This window comes from Gavia stellata, chromosome 1 (genome assembly GCF_030936135.1).
Source record: "Gavia stellata isolate bGavSte3 chromosome 1, bGavSte3.hap2, whole genome shotgun sequence".
NCBI classification, from domain to species: Eukaryota; Metazoa; Chordata; class Aves; order Gaviiformes; family Gaviidae; genus Gavia; species Gavia stellata.
In genome coordinates, this window is record NC_082594.1 from 2,859,310 (window position 1) to 2,885,257 (window position 25,948).

The 25,948-nt window shown below is 46.6% G+C and overlaps 1 protein-coding gene across 1 annotated transcript in view; it reads right to left on the bottom strand.

Annotated features, from left to right (window-relative positions):
- Positions 1–8,111: 8,111 nt before the first annotated feature.
- Positions 8,112–25,948, bottom strand: part of MAP6 (microtubule associated protein 6) — a 45,685-nt gene continuing 27,848 nt past the window's right edge. The window contains exons 2-4 of the mRNA XM_059825967.1: positions 23,330–23,543; positions 21,237–21,433; positions 8,112–8,181 (exon numbers count right to left, since the gene is read on the bottom strand). Of these exons, the coding sequence (XP_059681950.1) occupies positions 8,112–8,181; positions 21,237–21,433; positions 23,330–23,543 (481 nt within the window). The remainder of the gene's footprint in view (positions 8,182–21,236; positions 21,434–23,329; positions 23,544–25,948) is intronic.

The window sequence follows — 25,948 nt, forward strand, 5'->3', positions numbered from 1 at the left end:
TGAAGTGACTTCCACATCTCAAGCATGCAAGTGGGATGCTCAAATGTAGATGAACAGGGCTCTGCTGAAATTCAGGGGCATATGGACAAGGATCATCTTCCCTCACCTTTTCAATCCAAAATCCAGATAGCTACACCGAGTGTAAGGAAATTCATATGCATGTACACAAAAGGCAGCTTGGTTATTTCCCCCCATTGGAAATCAAGCATCCTATTTTTCTTTTGTTTTTAAGTAAAGGCTATGAGAGACTTCAGGCAGTTAGAAATCCAGCAGTATTCTGGAACTGGATTTTTAATGCTGGAAGAGAAGGTATTGCCCCTACTGTCCATTATAGCACCCTGAATGGTTGTTGCCTGATATTTCAGAGAAAACTGAAAGAAAACAGTCTGGAAGGAACATTTGAAGGATAGCCTATCATGAGGGGAAGTGGCTTTCCAACTTCCATCCTGAAACCTTTAAACACAGTCTTTTAAAATTAAAAGCCTACCCTAATTAAAGTTAGAGCACGTATTTTCATGTCCGTACAGGTATTTGTGAAGACTTTTAAGGTTTTGACCCCAAAGTCTGCCTGGGAAAAGTGGTGAACACTCTGGAGAGGGTGGATAGATAAGGAGCACCAAGTTCTTCCCAAATCTCTTAGTGACACTTTGAAGCACAGCTTCAGTTTAACCTTCTCCTTGCACTTTTCACTGGGAAATCCAGCACATCATTACCATTATGCCATGCAAACTAAGACAAATGAAAATGGTGCTGAAATAATTATCAATAACGTGTGTGTATCTAAACAGAAGCAGGAAATCCATTAGCCACCCATTTTTGAGCTGCTGGGTTGCTTTCAAGAGGGAGAAAACTGCACGTTTCTGAAGATAGTGCTTAGAAAATGTATTTCTTGAGATAAGACTAATCCTAGACTGAGATTCGGAGATATGCTGTAGTTGCACTGGACAGCTTGGGGAAGAGATTAAATTCTTTGTGCTTCGGTTTTCTACTTGCAAACAAGCAAAAAAAGTATTTTGCTTTTCCACAGCATCAGGGCAGATGATCCAATATTGTGTTACCAGCTGCAGTCCTAGCATCGTTTGGGGCTGGTGTGTGCATGTATTAAATTTAGATGCAAAGAATCCACACTTTGCTATTATAGCAAGGCTTTTTCCTCCATTTTTGTGCAATCATTGATGCAGTGCAAACTTCACATAAGATATTACCAGACTTTTGCGTATGCTTCTCTGGGGCACAGGATGACAGCTTTGGAAATTCAGCTCCCTGGACCTCAGACATCTAAATATAAATATAAATACTCGAGATGGTCATCCCTGGCTTGGCTCTCTGGAATGTGATTCATCCAAGCTATTTTTACCATCTCCCTTAGGATGAGGTATGTTGTCTCCTGGAAGTGCCCATTTATCTCCTTTTGCTGTGAAGGAGACTGGAGTGAACATCTCAGATGGTGAGGGCTTGTGTGCTTGGATAAATTACTCCTTGTGATTTCCAGCCTGTTGCCCTTCCCTTTTGCTGCCTGGCTCCCAGGTCACTGCCTGGACCAGTGCCTGGGACTGCTGGGCTGTCTGTCTCTCTTTCCACCTCTTTCTAGGGGAAGGTTGGCCTGGTCATACTTTTGGGATGTCCCCAATCACACTAATTCCAAGTGAGGTTCAATAGAGGCATCTGTTGTAAACCTAGAAGAAGAATCTGAATAAAACATGGCTTTTGGTGATGCTCTCACCTCCTGACTGCATCTACTTGTGCATGGGGGATGGAGACTGAAGCCCATGTATATGTGGGGAAATGTGGGCTAGAGGGTAGTGTGCATGGGAAAAGGCCATTTAAACACTCCTCTGAGGACAATTTTCAAAACTTATTTGGGAGCTTACATGCCCCTGAAAGTAGTGCAATTAGCACTTGAAAACCAATGGAAATTTTAGCTCTCTTCATATGACCTTGGCCCAGAAAAGACAATTCCATGTCGTACACATCTCCTATGACAACCCATGAGGATACTTACAGTAAAGCTGGATTTTTGGAGAACCTCCTTCTCCTCCTGAAACGCATCCACCCTAAACACCTTGCCATGAACTTTGTTTGCATTTTGTTAGCTTGCCTTGTTTTGAGCAGCTTTCTGTTTTGTTGCTGCTTTGGGGTTTGTTTCCTGGGTTGAATAGCTGGTTTATTCTATTTCTGCTAGACATGAGTGAATAACTGAGTTCTGTAATAATGCTAACTCCCACTGGACAATAATGGCTATCGTCAGTGCCCTGTGCAATACATTAATGCTTAATACAAAAAGAGCTCACCCTTCGAAAATGTGCTGTTCTGGGAGTTGTGATTGTGCAGTTTCATAAATATATATTCATCGTTCTTCCTGAGGAAATATAAACAAGGAATAGTTAATCAGAAAGGAGCTACACAGAGGACAGAGGAAAATCAATCATGTTTTCTTGAACTGCTTTATTTAATGACTTCTATGAAGATTTATATATTCACAAGATAAATACTGAGGTACCAGGCAAAAAAAGAGTAATTCCTTTCATGTTTACTTCCATGCAAAAAAATTGCTTTATGTTTTTCTCCTAGGGCAATTTAGAAAATTATTTTTAAAGAACATTTATTTTTGCAGATGCTAGAGTCAGTTGGATTGGTAAATAACTCTGCTTCTACTGGTTTAAAAAAATGTGATTACAGAGAAAAGCTTAAAGAGATGACTGGAGAATAAAGGATGAAAACACAAAAAAAGCCAGTATCAGCTTTAATTGAATTATTAAACCTCTGCCTGCATGAGATAAAATGTTTAAATACTTGGGGATTTGGTGCTTCTTTGAATGAGGCCCTCCTGAGGGATGGGCTCCAGCTGCCGAGCCTGGATCCAAGGCCACGTTATTCCATTGGTCAGGAGCACTGGCCTCTGGCAGTTTGGTTTTGCTGAATGTCAGGAAGGAACAAGCTGCAGCCTTTGGATCCTTGGTTTGACATCACCCAGATCCTCCGCTGCCTTAAGTCACCTGCACTCCTCCAAAGCCAAGGTTCAAAGCAATGTAACGGTGCTGTTTTACATCAGGATTTGGCCCACGCACTTGCCTGTCATGTCATCTGAAAATTAAGAGGATTTTGGTTGTACCTTGTAATTGGTTGCACCTATTAAATACTGCATGTGTGCATTTGACTCCTTAATTAACCCATCCAGGTGTGCTACAAGGATCTGGACCAACAGCCTCAACGTGATTTGGTGCAGCAGTTGCGATGCTGAGAAAGTGTCCTCTCAAACCCTATTCCTCTTCTAATAAAAGATAATACCAACCTTGCTACCAGCCTTGCCTCACAGGTATCCCTAGATGACCAGGACTCCAGAAGCTCTCCCACCACCATGAATTCATGACATGATCAGGGTCATAAGCCTCAGTTACATCTTGTGATCCATTTTGGGCCACAGTGGGGAAATTTGCAGCTGAGGGAAGGTAAGTGGTGGAGTGGTTTTGGCTTTCTGAGATGTGTGGCTACAACTTCCTGGGAAGGATGTTTTGCGTCTTGGTATTTTTGGTGGTTCATCTCCACGCTGGTTAGCTCTGAGCCAAAGGCCACCAGTGAGAGTATCACGATGGTCGATGTGACGCCCAATGTTTTGCACTATAGGCAAAGGCAGGTCCATTCCTTTGTCTTCTGATCCAGACCCCAAACTATAGCATCTTCTCAGCTATCTCAGCTTTCTTGTTCCCCTGAAAGTTGTGGCTTATCTTGCACCAAAATATCATCCAGGGATAGTACCTTCCAGCCCATCTCTGTTCCATTACCTCAACATGGAAAAGCCATTTCAGGATGGTGATTTCATTATACATCATTGATGGGGGATAAATTATTAAAGCAGATTCATAAAAAATAAAAGACATTTTACACAGAGAAGGAGTCCTGACAGTAACCTAGATATGTCACAAAAATGAATTGCCACCTAATAGGAAAACCTGCCCCTTGCCAGAGCAAAGAGGGGTAAACTATGAAAGATGCATGAGGGTAGAAGGAGACATGAAGTGACTGGAATGACAGGGTGGGAGATAAACACATCAAGGTAAAGGAAACAAAAGAGAAAAGACAATGGAGGAAAGGGGGAGTGAACAGAGGTTAAATAATTCAGGTCAGGATTTTTAAGAGCCTTGAAGAAACAAGGGAGCATAACTCTTCTAGGAATCATGGGGGGGGGGAACCAACCAAACCAACATGCTATTCACAGCACTAAAAAGAGCTGTTGGATTTTCTGTGCCATTTGGACAGACCTTGACTGGTGTAAATCAGCAAGGAGTCCATTCAGTTGGGGGTATTTACACCCTTCTGAGGAAGTGGCCCATAGATCAGAAGGGCAAATCCAACAGACGCAATTCCAGCAGTTTTGGCCACTTTACACCATGGATGCTGTTGGCCTCAAATCCTAATTGAACCCCGCCTCGATTCTGCCCTGGTCCTGGATGGGAGGATGTCTGGGAGCCCTCCCCAGCCACCGAGCTCCTTCAGTCACTGCCTCATTAAATGGACATAAGCCACCAGATAAGGAATTTTGCGGCATTAACCCATGTTCATGCTGCCAGCGCCGCCGGTGGGCAAAGCATCTCCTGTGAACTTTACATGTCTCCTCACCCCTCGGCAATGCTTTTCCCTGAAAATCAGCAAAAGTCCTCAAAGCTGTGAAACCTGGACCTACAAAGGGTGAAATCCAGGCTGAAGCACCCTCCTGAACACTTTACTTTTCCAGTACTACTGTTCCTCTTCTCTAGGGGTTACATCCTGCCTGGACCAGTTTTATTACCCAGCTCCTGGAGGGGGGGAACAGAAAACTTTGCCTCCTGCCTCTATCTCCCTCCATTGCATTTAATTTCTGATCTGGAAATATTCCTTTTATTTCCTTGCTCTAATTTCTGGTCTCCTGTGTTGCTCCTATTTTAGCCTTGGCTTTGTTTGCTTGGGGGATTCCCTTCTCAGCCTTGCAGATTTGCACCACTGCTGTTACAAAGCACAGCCAAGGTTGTAAGGATGTACCAAGTACACTACAGATAAAAGCAGTCATGCAAAATTCAGCTGCATTGAATTAGTCTTGCTGGTGGGAGGATAATTCCTATTAATCACGTCTATTACAGTAATACCTCAGGATAAGTGAAAGACAAGCTGAGACGTGAATAGCACAAAACGTGGGAAATACCCAGCCACAAATACTTTGCAATCTAAAAAGAGAAGCATGGTAGGAAATTATATACAATATGCCGGGTGGGCAATGGGACAGTTGGTAACTCGATTATTTTTGAGAGTAGGAGGAACCCGAGTGGGACATATTATGCAGGGGAAGAAAAGCTAAATGGAAAGAGAAGTGGAAGGAAGTCTGAGGGTATCGGTTGATACCAGGAGGAAGGGGAGGGTAATATTAGCAATGGAGAACAGAATCTGTCAGGCTATAGAAATTATTACCATTTCTTAACAAACAGTAAATACTCCAGCTTGTGGCAAAATGAAAATTTGGGGATGAGAAGGGGGAGATGCTGAGTTAAATCAGAACATTGCATTGCTATATGAGATGAAATTTGAATTAGGTTTCTTTTGGTCAGTCTGAAATATCATACCCAGTCTGAAAATACATGGTTATTTATGGGTTACTTAAATGTTTTCTAAAGTGGGCATCTTCTGCCTTGATTTGGGTCAGCGTTTAAATCAACTCCGCCGTTTCAAAACCTACCTCTGTGAAATTTCACCTTCCTACTTCGGACATGTTTCCACAGGTGAAATGAAAGTTGGTAGCCACTTGTGCCTGCTCTCACCTTGTGCTGAGCTGCTTCAGGGAGCTGAAGAGGTAGAAAAAAAATGTATTTTGGTGAATGTTAGGGTTGGCTTTTCTGCCCCTCCAAGCCAGCTCCCTGATGGTCAGATACTGATGGGACAACAAGCCTTTTTTCTCATGTTTTCCACCGTGGATGTCTGGGTTACTACAGATAATTGCGTATAGATAAGATCCTTGGCTGACTGGATCTATGCTGCCTTTTTTCCTTGGGTGCATCCGATTCAGAGACAAGTGATGGGCCCTGAGACATCAGAAAGCCACAGCCAGATGCCTGCCAGGTCCTGCTGCCCCGGGACACCAGCAGCTCCAGGGATCTGGAGCAAATCCTCCTGCAGGCTGCTGACGTCTGGCGCTGGAGTTTTGGACTGGGTTCCTCTCTAATAGTTGTGCAATCGTGGTAATTATACACAAAAAAAGTTAATTACTTAATCATGTGTAACAAGGACCCTTCAGCTACTGAGCGAGGCACATGCTCGCCGCAATTATTCACAGGCATGTAATCTACTTCCCTTTGTATTGAATATTTCATTAGTTACTATTCACATCTTCTCAGAGGTGCTTTGCAATGGTTCAGTGATTGGATTTACTCTAATTTCTTCTTGGCTTGTACAAACACTGTTGCTACAAATACTCCTCTGTATTTTATCCCTTTAACAAGCAGGATCTTTCCAACCTTCCTGTTGCCAAAGAGAAGTCACCACAATGTGAACATCAGGAGCTTGAGGCAATTTTAGGTTCCTGCTTTGCTTTCAAGGTCCTTTGGGTTGATCCGCATGTTTTTGTCCCGTGTCTGTACAGCTCTTGGCGCTCTTGGCACCCTTGGGATTTTGGCCATCACAGGGTGCCTTAGTAGCGGTACAATATGAATAACAAATAGCAGTAGTAACCAAGGGGCTCTGCAAGTGAAGGAGATTGGATCTTCTAAAACATTCACTCATTTTAAAGTTGGTCCAGCCATTGCTGGAATCATTCTTAATTTACTCCTGCACAGAACAGGGGTCTGTATAGAAGGAGTATTTATGTAGGAGGAGGACATGTATCATGGACTTGCATTTTCACTTTGAAATACTTGAATGACTTCTCCAAGCCCAAGGCAGTTTCTTTCTGAACTAGACACAGCAAACCAGACCCTCAGGTTTTGGAGGGCTTTGGAGCTCCATGGAAGCTTCCCACCTCCCCCATCTCTGATGAGGTAGCTGCCTTACATAATTAATTTGGGAAGGAAGAGCGGCCTTCTGCTTAAAGTTAGTGCTTGCGGAAAGTAAAGCAAATCCTGGCTCTAAGTGTTATACCACTTCAGCCTAAACCTAGAAGTATGTATTGGAGTGTGCTGGGCCAGCACCTTGCTGGAACTGCAGTCTGGGTACTTCATGCACCTGGCCATCTATAGGGGACAAGCTGTAGGGCTGGACTACATCTCTCATCATGTGCTGCATATGTCATATGGACCTAGGCAGCCTCACCAACAAAAGATGGGCATACAGAAAAAATGGACCTGCTGATCCCATGAACCAGCTGCATTCCTCCTACATTTTCAGTTTGTACTTTATAATTTTGCAATGAAATGTTTTTTGAAAAATGCTGAGAAGAAATACTAATTTGCCAGCAAGTTTTGGTGTCTTGTCCAGCATTTCCCCTAAATGGCAAATTGAACAAATTGAATGTTAACAGTCTCAGAAGAAGGTCTGAGATGTTCTTGGCTACAACGCAATGACAATGGTGGACTTAGCAGAGTTAGGTTTACGGTAGGACTTGATGATCTTAAAGGCCTTTTCCAACCTAAATGATTCTATGATTCTATGACAAGCGGATCTGCCAGATGTTGCACAAGGTGTGCTTCACCTGGCAACATCCAAATGCAAGTTCCTGACAGTGGTTAAGAATTTATAGTGCGTTAAATGTTCCAAGGAGTTTTGAAAAGAGTTGCTGATCCTATCAACTAGGCTTCCGGGATAATCTCTGAAATCCAGTGTGATACTTCCGTGAGTTATGGATGTGAATCTGATCTCTCTGTTGCCTATGTAAACTAGAGAGACCATTGAAACCACTGCTGTTTCACAGCTATGAATAAAGGGAGAATTGGACCCATTCTTCTTTCTCTGACTTTACTGAATATAAATGAAGGCACAGACATGCTAACTGCATTACACAGATCCCGATGACAGTAACTTCTCAGTGCTTAGGAGACAAGAGAAACTGTCATTCAACTCTGATCATCAGCTTTATTGTATGCCAGCCAGACGATACACATTTCATGCAGACTATACGTTTGCTCCAGCTGCCGCTCGGAAGATAGTGCTTGACTTCATGTGCGTTGGTCCTGCACTAAGGTACTTGGTTCTTGGTCTGTAGCACCAGTGTTTTTTTCAGGGGTCCTGGAAGCAGAGAAAGAGCATCATTGCAAAGCTGTCAGAGCAATCAGCTGGTGCATGACAACAAAATGCTATCCCCGAGCTGGAATTTGCCCCGTGACAAGTGGCTCTGCAGAGCGCTTCCCAAGCAGTCCACACATGTTTGGTATGTCCTCAGGCTGGCTGGTGAGCCTGGTCCTGGTCCCGGCAAGGAACTGGTCCAAAACCCATGGATGTCCACAAAATTGGGAAGGCTGGAGCTTTTGACATTTTGACCAGCCCCTGGCCCAAATGTGACCAGGATCAGGCCCACCCACCAGCTATGAAAAATGCTTGCCAATTGATTATAACCTGCATTGAACGAGCACCTCGCTGTAAAATTGTCTCACAAAGAAGCAGTTTGTTTCCCTCAAGGCAGATGGTGAAAGCCCTATAACGCAGGGGAGCCGAGCTCTTGTGCTGCTCGGGAAGCACCTGGTGCCTCTTAAAACAACTGACAGGAAAGCTAACACATGGTAACCCCCATTTGAGAGGACCTCTTCTCAATGCCCCCAGGAGACATCATGAGGTGATGGTGGCACCAAGGCGTTGGGTGCCTGTTAGGATCAGATCTGGGGCCAGCTCTGTACCTGGGGAAGTCTTGGATGGGAGTGTAAGAGAACAAAGCCCAGGAGTTAGGGTAGATGCTGCCAGGAGAAGCTCTGGACGGGTGCTGGAGGGAAGGTTGGGTCTTGTTAAAGTGCAGAGGGAGAGATGGGGAAGGAAAGACCTGTAGGGAACGAGGGAATCAATCTTCATTTGGAGAGAGAAAGAGAAGGAGGATCTCCAGGGATAAGGAGAGATGTGTGATGGATGGGGAGGGATCTGTGAGGCTGCAGAAAGCAGATGAAGAGGCAGGAGAAATCTGCTCAGCTTTAAAATGAGCAGCTTTGCACAGCGGTTGCATGAAGGGACTGTGGAGATCCGCCTTCGTCCCTCAGCCTGACGTTGGCTTTGTGTAGGGAAGGGTTCCAGCCTGCAGGTTAAAGGAGAGAAGGAGAGGCTGACACCAGGGCCAGGAGAAGAGGTGCTAGTTATCATCTCCCTGGCCCATGAAACCAGCCCAACCCGGACACGTGAGACTAACCATCCCTGCGTGAGAGGCTCATGGGGTGGGACCATGTGGAGAGCCCTGGCAGGACAGCTCTTGCTCAAATACTCACCCGTGTTCTGCCCTTCATGCTTATAGTGAAGAGACATTTGCTGCCAGAAGCTGTTGGCAGAGGTTGGCATGGCCTTTCCCCTGCGTCCCCAACGTAGGAAAACTGCTGAGTCCTTCCAACCTACCAGTTCCTATGGGAATGAGGTGAGCCCAGCACCGTAAGTCAAGAGATTAAGGGAAAATGCAGGGCAGCTCCTCTTTGGAAAGATGCCCCGCTGTCAGGTCAGACCAGGTCCGTACTGCTGATGCACAGACATCTGCTAGGACAGAACCTGTTGCCTGGTCTCTGGAGAAGGCTGGAGATGCCTGCACGCCCTTGCCAGTGGAGAGCATGCCCAAGACCACTTGCACGTGCAAGCTGGGCAGGTTGAAGGCTGCCAGCAGCTACTCCAGATGCCAAGCCACCCTCTCTGAGCATGTCTTCACATCTGATCTAGTAAGGGAGGATGCAGTAACTATGGAGCCGGAGCTCAGGTCTTCTGTGCCAGAGCACATGTGATGCTCCAGGTTGTAGGTGGGTCAATGCCAGACTAATCCCACCTCTTTCCTGGGTTTGGTGTACCACCCTGCTCTTGCTGTTGCCCTGCTTTTCAGAATAGAGCTTGAAAGCCAAAAATCATCTCTCTCTGGAGCAACATAAACTGTTTGAAATCACCCTCCATCAACATGTCCCTTAGTCCCTGCTAGAGTCATCAGGGGAATTGCCCTTCTCGGCAGCCTCGGTGTGGTACCTCTCTGTTGAGGCAGCCAAGAAAGCTGGTGCCTGTGGTGCATATTTACATGGTGGATACTTCTTCGTTTTAATCCGTTGGGTCTTTTCTCATGACTGTGTGCATCCTTCAGCCATGTACCACAGGCTGGCTAAGACCCAGCCTCCTGGAGGAGAAAGAGGCTGTGTCCCATCCCCATCCCCTGGCTTCCTCTTTGTTTGCATCGAATACAGATAATTGTGTGATTGTCGTTCCCAGCAAAGCTCATTCAGAACCTGTGTTAAATTGGAAGGGGGTGTGTGTGTGTGTGTGTAATGACATTATTTTCCTCAGAAACTGGTATCCAGGGTCAACACAGCATTGCACAGCCTCTCACCAGGAGAACAGCCCTGGTTGCTCTCTGGGGGGCTGCACAGTGAGGTCTGGCCTTGGGTAGCAGCCTTGGGAATGCAAATCGGAGGGCTGAAAGGAAAGCCTGATCCTGAAAAGTAACGAGACCTAACACAGAAACAGCAACATTTACAAATGATCTTTGCCTTAGCCAAGCGAGGAAAGAGTTTGGGGGTCTTTGCCCTCACGAGGGCTGCCGGTGGCAAACTGTTGCCTGATGAAACCCATATGTGTCGGAGAGGTTAATTATGTGACACGACAAGGTGAGAAATGGAGAAGAGATGGATTGGAGGTGACAGATCATTACTTGGGTTATGGCTGAGACAGAGATGCAGAAAGAGTACGAAATTCAGCAGGGGTTCGTTTCCCAGAAGCAGCACCTGGTGTCTGGAAACAAAGGAAGGATGACCACCGTAAGCACACGTAGCACGGTCTCCTCTTTGCTGGTCCTGGTGTAACAGCAGGCAGCACACTGGGATCCGCCAGTTCAGAGCAGTGCCGATGGGTGACATCCCACACAAGAACTTTGCTCTTGAGATTTGGGGTCTGAACTTGCCTCTGAGGGTGATGGGCTCTGGCAGCATTATCCCGTTCTTCACAGATGTGGAGGACCTGCTCATGGTTCATCCCTGTTCCTCTGTGGATTCAGGTCTTGGTGTTTTGGTGGCCTCATATCAAACCAAGGCTGATGACTTTTATCCTCCTCTGCAACATGATCTTCACTGAAAGCAGTTTAACTATCTGGGAGCTGTTACGAGTCTATAGAGACAGAGCCAACTCCAGGCACATGGAAACTTAAAAGCTGACTTCAAGAGCAACTAGAAGCACCAGGAATCCTCTCCTGGTGGCTCAGGAACTGCAACACAACCCCAGGTGCATATAGTTGTGAAGTTTGCAAAGAATGTTTTTTGCAAAGAACCATGAAATACGGCCTTTCTTTCCCAGAGAATTCAGGTGAGGAGACAGCTCTCCTCTGTCGAGGAACTGACCTTTTGGTTAGGGCCCTCGCCCAGGAGGACCACGGCAGGTTCGTGTTCTTCAGAAGATACAAACTCATTGATTCCTGGGCAAACACATTTAACAATTAGGTTATAGGACATGGCGAGTCACTTCTCTCTTCTGAACGCTTTATGGCCCTTTGTGCATCAAAGTTTACCATCTGTGCTAACAGTGACAAAAATGCGAGTGTTCTTTGTCCTGGAAAGTGATCTTAATGTGCTACTCAATATCTGGTCTCAGTTACACTCATTGGAAAAGGCAACAGCATCAAATAGTGGGGCTAAAGCCGTAAGTTACAACAGGGAAATGAAGAATTTCAGCCTGAGTCTGTATCTAAGCGAGCAGAGGGGTTGCTATCACTTGCATAGGTTGGGGCCAGCAAGGGCTGAGGGAGAAGAAAGTGTCTGGTTGTGACATCTGACCTGATGTAGGTGTGAGGTGAGCAGCAAGGAGCTCAGCACTTCGGAGTTTAAACAAATGTCCACCTGCAAAGCAGCAGATATACATGCACCTACAAAGTTCTGCTAGCAGAAATTGAGATGTTAGAAGACTTCAATGTACCCCCAAGATCTGCTAGGGACCTCAGTGCCATGCAGGAATATTGCCCTAAATACCATTCAGTCCTTAAAACCGTGCAGCTGAGATTTTTGGCTGCTGTTTTAGGTTGTTCTGGAGCTTCTTCACTCTTGGAGTCTAGAGTTTGGAGGAGGAGGTGTCAGCACTGTGAAAGCATGGCAGGTGGGCCATGGTGCCACACGGGAAAGGATGCAGGGCATTACCTACACCAAGGGATCCTCTTTCCCACTGCCTCTTTCCAGTATCTACGCTGAATTCCCTAGAGCACAACCCAGCTGCAGGTCTTGCTTGTTCTAGATGAAATGTCCAGGCTCCTCGCTGAGGAGGACTGGACGTCCCCACAGACTTAATCTCTTGTGTCTGCTCTTGCACAGCACCACTGAAGGAAGCCCAGGGCACCGAGCACTGCTTGATCCTTCTCCCATCCATGTCCACCAACCAGCTTCAGTTTGGCCTTGAGTTAGGTCTGAAGACCTAACTTCTGCAGATGGCCCATGAAACCAGACTGGTGGCCATGCTGTGAGCTCAGCTCCTCACTCAGCATGATAAGGAGTTCCCTTTGCTTTCTGGCAGGGTGCTGTCACACTACCTGCAGTTGAGGATCACAGTAAGGGTTGAGGAACTGAGCTACTCCTGCGTCTTTCCATGTGTGTGTGGAGCAGCTGGGAAGAAGCACCATCTCCATGTGCACAGATAGCTCCAGCCAGCACAGATCAATCTAGAATGTTCAGGCAATAAATTAAGACAAGAAGGGAGCAAGGAGCCACCTGGGAGTTAGTCACAATTGGGTTCCTGCTGTACTCACAAGTTGAGGAGACCACAGGCAGGTCTAGTCCTAGCTGGGGATGGAGGAAGCAGATGTTCAGGGCACCTTCTGAAGCACAAGAAGCCTCCTGGGCATCCATCTCTGAAACATGTCCTGCTGCTAAGCCAGCTTCTGCTTCTTCCCCTGAGAGGTGCATCTGCTTGGATTTCCACTGACACACTTCTGCCCACTGTTTTCTGTATTGTGCCGGGAAATGCAGTTCCTTTAACATCGGCTGCTTCTGCTCTGGGCTGCAAGATCTCTCCTTCGTTCTCCTCATTTGCTGCATTTGTTGAGCCACCTGCCAGCCCAGGACATCTCTGCACAAAGTTGGAGAAAGGCCAACCTCTTTATCAGATGCACCAGAATTGCAAAGGACAGAAGGTCATGCAGCTCTGAATATGCCAGGCTCCTAGATAGACAACAAAGCTTGTCTCTGTGGCTGTAAAAAAGAAAGGAAGGTACCAGGGAACAAAAACACGAGCAGAGTCATCCCAAAAGACTATGGATAGAGCTGTGGCAGCAAGACCGACTGCTGAACTGGCCACGAGGACAGACACGCAGTGCGCTTGTAGACACATCTACTGAAGCCACACCAAGAAACGAGAAAGAGAAAGGGCAGTTGGTAGGTGAGGTATTGTTTATTCTAAGCAGTGAGCGTTATCGCACAGTACAGGCAAAGAAAAAGGCTTACAGTCCAAGAGAGACAAGACTGGACACGAGACAGTAACTCGGGGAGGATGAGAAGGAGAAGGTCCCTGGTAGAGCTGGGTGTTTAGGATGACCTGGAGGGGAAAGGTGCTGGAAGGGGAGAGGTGGGAGAAAGCAAAGGGTTGGAGAAGAAGCTGTGGGACAGACACGGAACAGCTGGCAGGGAAGATGGAGGGAAAATGATTTTGAAGGCGAGAAGGAAGAGCAGCCTGGTGGGCAGATGGGGTCTGATGGGGTGGTGAGGGCATTGAAGACTGCATGGGAAGGAGCCAACAGGGACAGAGAAGTCAATTAACGATGAGACCTGGGGAGAGGGGAGGGAGCAGGGGCAATGGGGGCAAGGACATCCACTGCCCTGCAACTCCAAAGTGCTATTTCATTAAATTAAAGGTGCCTTGCTGGCTCATGTCCCTGCTGATAAATCTCTTGGCTCCAAACAAGGTGGCCACAGCTGAACTAGTCCTCAGTTGGGTACTAAATCCTGAACTAGGCCAAGGAGCAGGTCAGTCCAATGGCCAAGGACTACTCTCAGGATTTCCCTGTCTTGACCATCGGGTACTGGCACCATCAAGTGCTCCTGGGTGCTGTTTAACTGATGAGGACAGACCTGCCTGCCACAGCCGTTGTGTGGTGAGCTCCCCTCCAACATGCACTGTGGAGGGTGCTCCTCACCTTCTGCTGTGACCCAGCTCTCCAGACCTCTCTCAGAGCCAGGCAGGGCACGCAGATCTCTGGTCCCCAAGGAGACACGGGAAGACCTAGCTTTGCTCAGGGGCTTGAGGTTGCTGCATGTCTCAGGCTAGGGTGGGGTGGGAGGTGGGCAGATGACAACAAGGGGGTTTCAGAAATGTTTCCCCCTTTGCATCTCTCACACCATTGAACTGCTGGCATTGAAGGAACGGTTATTATTCCTCAGTGCTCTCACATATCGCTAAGATCTGTCACTACTCCTCATCCATCATTTTTCTGGCGGGTGGTCCTTGCCGTTGGTTTCCATGGAGCACACTCCCTGCAGGGAAAGCTGGCGTTTTAGAAAGCGTAAAGATGCCTTCAATCCATTAGCAGGCTTTTCTTTTATCCTTGGGCTCACATCTCCTCCACATGACAGTCATGATTAGGGAGCTGTTTCCAAGGCATCCTGCAACAGAAATTAAGGCTGTTTACAAGCAATCTCCATAGTTCATAATAAACCACTGGTCCTGGACTACTCAGAGTTGTGTTACCCTTCATTGCAGACCTCTGAGCTTGTGAGTAGACCCAGTGGTGTTAGCAGAATTGCTCCCAACCCAGAAAGCTCACATGAATAAGGGTAAATGGAAGTGGGCTGTCAAATTCCCCATTGGATCAAACTTACCAAGACACTGGTGGAAACGGAGAGCTGAAGCCCATGTCTGAACATTGCAATATTTTGCAACAACGCAAGAGATACTGCTCTTGGTGCTGAACATGACCATGTCTTCACATTCACACTAAGGAATCGCTTCTTCCTGTACAGCTCCTCTTCTTTATTTCATGTTGCTGTTGCTGTTGGGGACAGTGGCTGTTCCTTGGATGTTGGGAGGTACCAGCTATGACAGACACCTTCTTAAAAAGTCCCTTTCTCTCCTGCACTGGCACATCTGTAAATAAAGCCCGAATCCAAAGGACACTGAGACACAAAAGGCTGCATCGTATAAGGGCTGAGATGTCAGCTGATGAAATATCCCCATTTATCCTTTGACCTTGCTTTACCAGTCAGGGATGTAATAATGTTAACTGAAGTTTTCAAAGGAAGCTCAGAGATTTGGGAGTGGCAAAATCAGTAAATCTCAGTCCTGTGCCCAAGCCGCTTAAGCTCCCATCTGACGCGGGGAACGGGATGGAGAGCATCAGGCAGGAACCTCTTCACCCACCCATGCACAAGGCTCCCGTGTGTGTGTGTGCTGAAGCCCTCGGCACGCAACGTGTTTGAAAGCAACTGATTAAAATCAGAAACATGCTGGCCACCCCTCACGGGGCTGCTCACACCGTGCAGTCAAAGCAACACCTCTGCAAAGCCGCACTCAGACGCTCCGTTTTTAAGAGTGTGAGAAGCAGACTTGACTCTTTAAATTCAACATACCAATATTTTCTTCTCCCCTTCTTTTCCCCTCACCAGACACCAACACTGACAATTAGGACTATTTTTACACCAGCCAGTGCCTCCACACTAAATGCTCTTATAAGACAAAGCATTTTGTTTTTCGTAACCCACCTCCAGCGCTTTGCACAGACATTGTTCTCACAACAGCCCTTGGAAATAGGTGGCCAGCGCCAGTCACTAATGACTTGGCAAAGATTGAGGAGTGAGTCAGTAGCAGTGGGTTCAGACAGCGATGGTTAAAGACCAGGGAGTCCAGGTCCCCACACCTGTCATCAGCCCAGTAGGTCCTACTGTCTCTTAGAAATGAATCCTGCCCCTTTGGGTGTTCAGGCTTTGCAACGTGGAGCACGTTCAGAGAGCAATAGGGCAGCGAGGGCATGTTTTCCAGCACTGAGTGTGGGCAACTGGGTGGGATGAGATGGATCACCCATCCATGCTTGCAGCATGGAAAAGACCCCCGTACCTTTGTGTCATGGGAAAAAAGTTTTGTTGGCCAACATGGATCATCATGGATAAGCCCCATGAACGACCAGTCTTTTAACAATGAACATTTTCTCCAGTATCAGCTGTGGAGAGGTGAAATGATAAAACCCTGGACCTACAGCTCAGCTGAAATACTTTAAAGATCATATAGTTATGCATGATAGATGAATGGATGAAGCTGGTGGGGAAAGGGAGAGGGAAGGAAGGGTGATACGGCAGGACATCAGAAAGCAGCACTGCTATTAGCATGCAGTCACAGATGGGATAAATGCAGAAAGTGATTTGTAAAGCAGGCAGGGATGAGAAATAGCCCCCAGAAACAGTAAGGTAGAAAAGGGTCGGTGCTCCATGGCAATCAGCAGAGCTATGTTGGAGGGGAAATTTCAAAATACAACCCCAATGCAGACAATTTTCCCCAGGCTGGTGGGAATGTTACTGGAATATCCATTAAAAGAGAAAACATGATTAAAAATAAAGAATACAGGTAGGAGTTTACTGGTTAATTAAAAGAAAAAAGGAGATGAAACTAAGATTAGGGTTCACCATTTAAAATAAAATTGTGCCCTCAGCCCTGCTTTCTTCTCAGCCATTGTTTTTTCCAGATAGCCAATGCTTTCATTAATATAAAATCAGTGCTTTGCACTTCCACAGACACCGCCAAATGCCTGTTCAATGGTGGCTAGGCTTGCAGCACACTGAAAGCGCTCAACCCATGCATTTTCCACCACCTTTCAATGAGGATTTATAGCCCCTTGACCCCTCTCATGGGTCTTTCAGGTGGTTTTGGGCCGAAGCAAAAGCTGTAGGCAGTTGGCAAAGGGTGTATAATTAAGCGACTTCCTCCACAGCACCTCCCCTCCCTCCAGCTCTCGATGGGGCTTGGTTTCTGCTCCCTGATCCAGTGCAACGTGGACAGGAGCAAGCTGCAGCAGCAGCCTGCGTGCAGGGCACTCACCGCACCAACCCTCTGCTCGAGACGCTATATACATAGAAAATAAAAGCAAACTACCTGCTCCATCCACACGACTTCACTGTCCATCTTCACATTTGCAAAGGCTTAACTCTCACGTCAGGCTAGTCTGAGGTTAGCAGCCATCTAAAGGGAGCCAGACTGTGACAGCTCAGTTGTCCCTACGGCAGGCATGGAAGTGGTGGTGGCTCTAAGCAACACAAATCTGGTTACGGTTGGAAGGGCGTTTCTTTCACTTAACTGTGCTTCTTATCGAGAAAACAAGATCAAGGAGGTGGTATTCGTCTTTAGCATTTATTTATCATTGGAAAAAAAACCCTTTGAGCAAGCAAAGATCACAAGCACGTCACAATCAATTGGCTATACATTAATTTGTGTGTGTGTGTCTGTGTGTGTCTGTGTGTGTGTCATTCTCATTAGAACAGCAAGAATGAAAAAGCACCACGAGGAGGTGTGCTTAACACATTACAAGAGACAATTTGTGATATGCAACCAAACCCAGGCCACAAAATATTAATTAGACACTTCCTATCTGCCTCCAAGAGGCAAGAGTTTGTGGAATTCATGGGAGCCATGTTTTTACACCAGACGCGTTGCAAATGAAGAAGCAGGTGATCGGTGTGCAAAGCAGTCAGAAAACAGGAGCTCAGTCAGCAGTTAGCACCATTTTGCAGAAAGGAGTAACAGTACAATACAGTGAAAATGGGAAAGCAAGCAATAGACAGCATAGGAACTTTCACAGGGTAAAAAGCAAAACATTTCTTTTTTTTTCTTTTTACAAGGAAAGCAAAACATATTACAAATTAGCGGTGAAACAGAATCAGCATTGTGGTAGCTGGAAACACAGAACAGCAGAGCACTCTTTCCCAGTGGGATTGACAAGCTCAGAGTTCAAAGTGAACTTGAAACGGCAGAGATTTGGTCTCCTTTCTGATAAACCTGAGTGGGTCGGATAGGCATAAAGTCTGTGGAAGGTAGAGCAATGCAGGATTTGACCCTGAGGCCTGACTCTGCTGCAGTTCCTGGCATTCAATGCAATACTAAACTGTGTGCTTGGCTGTATGCTGTGGAGCAAAGGCCAGGATTTATATCCCTATGTTGTTGCTGTCTAGGAAGGAGGTCCCCAGGCCCTACCAGTCTCCCAGGCTCTTTCTGCAAAGATTGAAACCTTCCAAGGATCATTCATCCCACCCAAAGAGAGGTGTCCAAAATATGTAGCTCAATGGCCCTTGGAAAGTTCCTTCACTAGAGTGGGAATTTAGACCACTGGCTAGCACTTCATGCCTAGCTTTGTAGTTAGATGCCACCAAAAACTTCACATATTAAAGAAACAAAAGGCCATATTCTGACCACTCACTGCGCATGTTTCATTCAAACATCGTGATGGATGCTCTTCATTGAGAAGAAGCAACCCTGAAGCCCTATATGATGAGCGGTTGATCCAGAGTCATGGAGATGTTTGGATTAGGTGGTCTGAGCATCTTAATGATGTTCCTTGGGCAAAATTTGGTTACCCTTGAAGTCAAGGGCTAAGTTCCCATTGAATTCAAGGTGAAATGGTGGCAAGTGTGCTGTCTCTGCAAATGTGAACCTTCGGGCCAAAAAATAATTGGGATAATTGTTTGGCATGGTCTTTCCTTATGTACGCTGAGATCGGTGTGTTGGGGGCTATTGGTAACTGTCTACGTGCCTTCCTGACATGTTCTGCCTGCTGTGACACGTCATCTTCACGCTGTTGCTATATCCTGCGATAGGAAAGGATGTGAAGGTGGATGAAGCATCTAATGCCAAGGAATCGCACCAAGTCTTGGAAGCTCAGGCTTCTCTGGCCAGTTGTCCCTTCTGCGATGGGGTAGGAAGAGCTGTGAGCGGCACTCCTCTCCACCAGCTCAACACAAGCCTTTCGCCAAGCTGCTCTGGAGACAGAGCTGAGCTTTGCACTCGAGCGGTGCTGCAGGGGCTTCTGAGCACTCAGAAAAGCAATGGTCGATATGGACAGGTCAGCGTCTCCATGGAGCATGCACATCAAAAAAATGCACTACATTCGCAAAGATTTCCACAGTTTTACTTCCTGGAGGATTTCCCTGGTTTCCTCCTAAACATCGGAGGTTTAAATATATATATTTCTATATATGAATATATATTTTCCACATACACAACCTGACTAGCTCATAGCACACAGTTCTAACACAGCTAAGCTTGGAAATACACCACTGAATTCAGAACACTACACTTACTTATACTCAAAGCTTTAGGCTGTTAGCGCAAGGCAACAGGACACATCACACAATACATTGAACTTGGCATTTATTCATTACTAAGGCCAGCAAATGTCACTACCTGTATACCACAGAGCTTTCCTCCTCTTTGGAAACTTCCTCTCAGCCTTGTAGCCCACCACTCATTTATGTTTCCAAAAGACCCAATTCTAATGGGGTGAGACACCAAAAATGGGACTCCTCACCCTCCCGGCCCATCCCTTCTTCTGTTAAATAGTTTCACATCTCTAAGATATCCTAGCAGCAAGACTTTCCTTATTGAAACACCTCTACAGCAACACAGTTCTGATGCTCTCCTCTTACACCACCTCCCTACCCTACTTCCCATCTCTCTCTTTGTTCTTCCCAATTGTCTGTTCTCTGAAAGTTTCAAGCTGGACTGCATGTTAGGATAGAAATATTGAGCTGCAAATATAAAGAAGAATCCCGCATCTTGACTTGCAGCTACTCTGCTACAGGAGAGTTTAACAGCTCAGTTTGGTGGGATCAAGATTAATCCTTATGTATTTAGGACCCAATCCAGGAGTGAGGCACGTAAATTTGGATTGCGACCATTCCTCTCCCAGCTTCCACTGACACAACGACCCAAATTTTGAGGTATGCAATGCCAGTCTGTTGGGCCAGTTCATACTGGCTGACAAATGGTCCCACTGTGTTTACAGCTTCCAAACTGGTCTTACTGGGCGTGGGGATTTCCTAGAGTAAGAGCACAGTAAATAGGATTGAAACCCTGAGATCTTGCCTGGAGGGAGTCTAGGGATCCCAGCAACCGGTTTATCACCCTCTTAGGATGCTTGTGAGCCAACATGAACTCCAACAGCTGGTAGAGTCAAAACAACAGGGGCTGACAGCTCTAGCCAACCTTGGTGACTCATTTCTTTCTACCTCTTGGAAGGTCACGTCTGCAAACTAAACCTCTTTCAGAAAACTAGCTCTGTCCACTGGCACCCCAGAAGCAAAGAAAGCAGACCAAGATTCAAAACAAACCAGCAATAATGAAAAAGATCCATAACCTAGGGGAAACAATAGGGAAGAACAGCCTGCTAATAACCTAGTCTGACCTGCCACATGCTTGGGAAGTCTTCACTGCTCTCTGCGCCTTCCATCACTCTTTTTTTTTTTAAATCAAGGACTTCGAGTGGTGTTGATGGGTGAAGCTTCCTTGATGCAGCTAAACCTACCCCCCCAGATACCCTGGGGGAGGATTTGGCCCTGTATTTGCGTGGGATCTCCCTTCCCATTGCTTCTTGGAGCAAAAGTTCCACCAGTGTCACCAGGGGAATTTGCTCTTGGCCACACCACTGATTCTAGCAGATTTATGGCAGGTGCACAGCACCATGAATGAACCTCTCATCCTCTCTGCCTCCAAAACCTTTCACCTGTTGACACCAGTGGGAGACGACCGAACAACGGTCAACCCCAAAAAGGCCTCATGGGATGAGAGCACAGCCCCTCCATGGCTCGACAGGCACTTCCACGCCATCAAAGCGTTGAAGGACCAAGCCCAAGGAAAGGGAAAGGCTGTTGGACGCAATCACGGTTGATCCGTCACCTTCATCTCCTATGACCCAGCTTGTGCATTCCCATGTCCCTCACTCTGTGCAGAGCCGTGTTGTGCAGGCAAAGCAGAACAACCTGACCTCAGAAACAAGGATTCCCTAATCCTCCTTGGAAATAAAACAGAAAAGCTTCTAATACAATCAGAACAAAAAGCAGATTAGAAGCCTCTAATTAATTTTGTGGCCTTTATTTAATCAAAGAAAAAAAAAGGGAAGAAAGGAAGAAAGAAAAGAAAAAAAAATGAGAAAGAAAGGAAAGTGCAGTGACATTTACTCTTTTGCCTCAGCCAGTTTATTGTTCATCTCTTTACTTTTCTCCTTGTCCTCTGGCTTTGCTGTGTTGGAGGTCTCGGCGCTCTTTTTCTTGGCAGCCCGGCCCGATGCAATCTGCTTGTCTTTGGCCTTTTTCAGGGGTTTATGGCTTGTTGTGGTCTTTTTTGGTTTGGAAGGCTTTACGCTAGGCTTTTCCACCTGCATGGAGGGCGACATGCAAAACGACAACACAGAGATGGAGAGAGAAAGAGAGACACAAGGACAGGTGGAAAACAGGATTTAGATCAGAAACGGCATGACTGTTATTTATCTACTCAGCTATGCCCTGCCACGAAGGGAGGGGAGCAGCTGGGTGCATGCTGAGTTGCAAATGGCCAACTCTTTTCACCGTGTTGATGCCCTGAAGTCACAGTGCCCCTGAAGCCAGCAAAGCCCATTGTATCCAGATCAGGACACAGTAGGGTAAATAGGAGAGGGAATATTATCCGTCATTTTATCAATTCCTCCATCTTTCTCTGACTTCAGGAGGGGCTTTGCAAGCCCACAGGGGATTGTCTCTCTCCGGATTCGAAGCAGAGAAATGATTCTCAGGACAAAGAGGCTGCTACAAATCCCCACCTTTCTTGCAGGACATGACTCCTCAGTCTGTTTGTCCCTTAATAGATTGCCACAACGGCGGAAAATTACTTGGGGCTAGCTGGGGTGCAGGACACTGATTGGCACCTGAGCAAAGTCCACAACAGTGTCTTGCATCCACCTGTTTCTACAGCCCCCAAAATAGAGCAGACAGCTTCAAAATTAAGGAGGAACAGAAGCCTTCAGCTCCTCCATGCTGGCCCTGCCATCCCTCTGAGATCTCACAAATCTAAGCACTTATAAACTAATGGTCCTAGGTTTAAAACTGCACAGACTGACTCCATTTATATGCAGATCCTCTGCTGGTCCTAGAAAACAAGGCTGGAAGACATCTCAGCCCAGGCCCTTCTTGACACGTGTCCTCCATCTGATCAAAGCCAAAAGTGCTTACTGTCAAAATCTGTGGACTGCTCTGAATTAATTGCAGATGAAGATCTGGCTCTTACCATGTTGTTCCTGGGATAAAGTGTCATGTGGGGTGCCTATAGTTTTAGGGGGAGAAAGAGAAAGCTGTCTACATAATCACCAGGGAAATGACAATGCAAAAACCTCTTCATCTGGGCCCTACGCTCACTTCTTTACAGTTTGACATAGGGCACTATTGTCTCCAAAGTGCATCAACCTGTACTACGGCCCATAGAATCATAGAATGGTTTAGGTTGGAAGGGACCTTAAAGACCATCTAATTCCAACCCCCCTGCCATGGGCAGGGACAGCTTCCACTAGACCAGGTTGCTCAAAGACACATCCAACCTTACCTTCAACGCTTCCCATGATGGGGCATCCACAACTTCTCTGGGCAAGCTGTTCCAGAGCCTCACCACCCACATCATAAAGAATTTCTTCCTTATATCTAATCTAAATCCACCCTCTTTCAGTTTAAAACCATTGCCCCTTGTCCTATCACTACACTCCCTGATAAAGAGTCCCTCCCCATCTTCCCCGTAGGCCCCCTTTAAGGAGTGAAAAGCCTCTATAAGGTCTCCCCGGAGCCTTCTCTTCTCCATGCTGAACAACCCCAACCCTCCCAGCCTGTCCTCACAGCAGAGGTGTTCCAGCCCTCTGATCATCTTCGTGGCCTCCTCTGGACCCGCTCCCACAGGTCCACGTCTTCCCTGTGCTGAGGACCCCAGAGCTGGACGCAGTGCTGCAGGTGGGGTCTCACCAGAGCGGAGCAGAGGGGCAGAATCCCCTCCCTCGACCTGCTGGCCACGCTGCTCTGGATGCAGCCCAGGAGACGGTTGGCTTTCTGGGCTGCAAACACACATTGCCAGCTCATGTCCAGTTTTTCATCCACCACCGTCTCCAAGGTGGATCCCCAGATGCACCCGCTGGTTGGAAATGAAGATGCCACATAAGGGGAATGACAGCAGGCAGTGTTCAGCCCAGCCCTACTGTGTCGGACATGTCCCACCAGGAGCAGTGATGGCCCTGGGTCCCTTCTGCCGCGTTTCTCACCTTTGGCGGTTCTTTATAGGGTTCGCTGTAGAGAGTGCGTATCCTTCTGCGCTCCAGGAATTTGTTATCAGCTGGAGCAGGCTTACTGGTTTCCCCCTTGAATTGAGCGCTGTAACTGGTTTCGTGGGTCATTTTCTCCTCTGGCGGCTTGTACTGGGCCTTTGCCTTTATAGCTTTCACAGGTTTGACATCTACCCAGGGTCTGAACTCGTTTCTGAAGATCAAAAAAGAAAGGGGTTCAGGAACTAAACCAACAGGATAGTAGTGGTAATGTGGGAATTAAATCACCCATTGGTCGACAAGGTCTGCTTGGAAGGGCTTTTGCCTCCGTCCGGTCAGGTTTACAAAGAAACTGACTTCCAACAGCTCATTTTTTATCTCATCTCATTGACACGTTAGAAGAAGTTCAAATGAAATTTGGTCTATTAAAATCAGGCAGTCTTGGGCACCAGACAACCTGCTACTCATGTGACAGTGGTCAGGTGCCCTCTGAAAAGCTGGGCTCAGATGTGACTGTGATGCTTTTTTTGAAAACATAGATGCTTTTTTGTCTCTACAGCTCTACCCATTTGTCCGCAGATATTTCTCTGCAGTCCATTGTTAAAATATCCCTCCTGCATGAAGAGTTGAGAGAAAGGAAGAGGAAACATCTTTAAAGAACTGGATTAAAGATGTGAATACATTACTGACATACTCAAAGTTCAACCCAAGCTCCTCAGAAGATGAGAGGCTTCTTCCTAGGATCCACTATTGTTCCAAAGTAGACTATATATTTTCAACTGCTTTCTAAAGGAAATAATAAAATCATGCACTAATTCTCTCTGTCCATGTCTATCTGTCACTCAGATTCCTTCCTGGCAACTTCTGAACCTGTTAGCTATTTTCTGTTGTATCTGTGGCAGAGGTAGAAATCTCAGAGGTGAAAATCACAACACCTTTCCTCAAAATCAGTGAGCGGCCACAGGAGGAACATTCAAACGGTGTTCTTCAACTGAGGAAAGCCCAGTAAAGTTAATTTTCTTATTTATTGTAAGGCCAGCTGGCCAACTAACACCCAAGGACCACCAGGTCAATCAGCAAACTTAAGCACAGATTGCATCTACAGAACCAGAGACAAAGGATGGAGGCTGTAGTACCCTCACATAGGGGCTGGACTTTAAAGACGGAACACAACCACGTTTTATTCATTCTGCTGCTCATAAAATGCTGGTTTATATGGAGGTAAGCTTTGAAGCAGCGTGATCATATTTGTTACCATAGTGCCCGGCAACCTCATTATGTGCTGCATTATGGAAACATGCAGAAAAAGACGGGCTGCGCCCTGAAAAGCCTGTGACCTCGGTAGAAAAGGCAGACACAGGAGGCGGGGAAAAAGGAGAGAAAAGCCTTGTACTCTCTGTGGGTTGGCAGTGAATGCATTTCTGCACTCCTATGTGCTGGTTGCTGAAATGCTGAAGCAAGAGATCATGCAATAGACCTGGGCTGTGGTGTCTGGTAATGCAACAACCAATCTCATCTGACTGTTAAAAACGAGCGTGAATTCCCCTCCTCTTCTCCATTCTTGTTTTGCTGGCCTTAATGCAGATGTAACAATTCTGTGAGTACTCAGCTCCGCTGTACTTGGCGACAGGACCCATGACTACCCTGCGCCTCCCAAGATGAGCCTGGCTTTGCAGGCAAAGGATAGACCAACAGACATTCTTAGGTGGATGCATGCTGAGGCACTATGTCCACCAGCTCTGAAATAGCTCAGCCACGATCTTCTCTGGAAGTGGAGGGCAGAAAGCTATTGATCTTGAAATGTTTTACAGTGTTGAGAAAGAAGTTGTAAATACCAGGTATGTCACATGGATTCAGCGCACATCTAGAAATAACAGGTTGCCCAGAGAGGCAGTGGATGCCCCATCCCTGGAAACATTCCAGGTCAGGTTGGACGGGGCTCTGAGCAACCTGATCTAGTTGAAGATGTCCCTGCTCATGGCAGGGGGTTGGACTAGGTGACCTTTAAAGGTTCCTTCCAACCCAAACCATTCTATCATTCTATGATTCTATTCTAAATCCTTTCCAGGCAAATGTGCATGATTTCATGTCACCAGCGGTTACACTACAGCCGGTCCCTTCAAGCATCAGAGAGAGCATGGGCCACGTTCATATGGAGTCCTACCAGACCTGGGATGGACCACCTACTCCCTGCTGTGACCACACTCAAGCACCCAGTGTGCCCAGTTCTGCATATCTGCTATCCAGAGCTTGCAGAGGCAGTGGAAGGAGGAGAGAAACTCAGGCCATTTACTACAGCTACGCCTGGTGCAGCAAGCTGATCTCAGTGCCTATTTTTGATATTCAGGCAACACATAAACTGCAAAAAAGTGTTACTAGAATAGACATAGGCTATTCTGTGCTGGTTGCGTCAGTGCCCAGAAACTCAACTTAACCATGGTTAATTAACACAAAAGTACTAATTCCTAAATCTCTCCATCTCCCCCACAGATAAGTGAAGGAAAACAGCCCGTTGGGAACTGCCCTTGGAATGTGCCAGGTCCTGAACCCAGCCCAACAATTGCTTGCAAAAGTACTAGTTACCCTGGGCCAAAAACATAGGCAGGAGTGTGGTAGCAA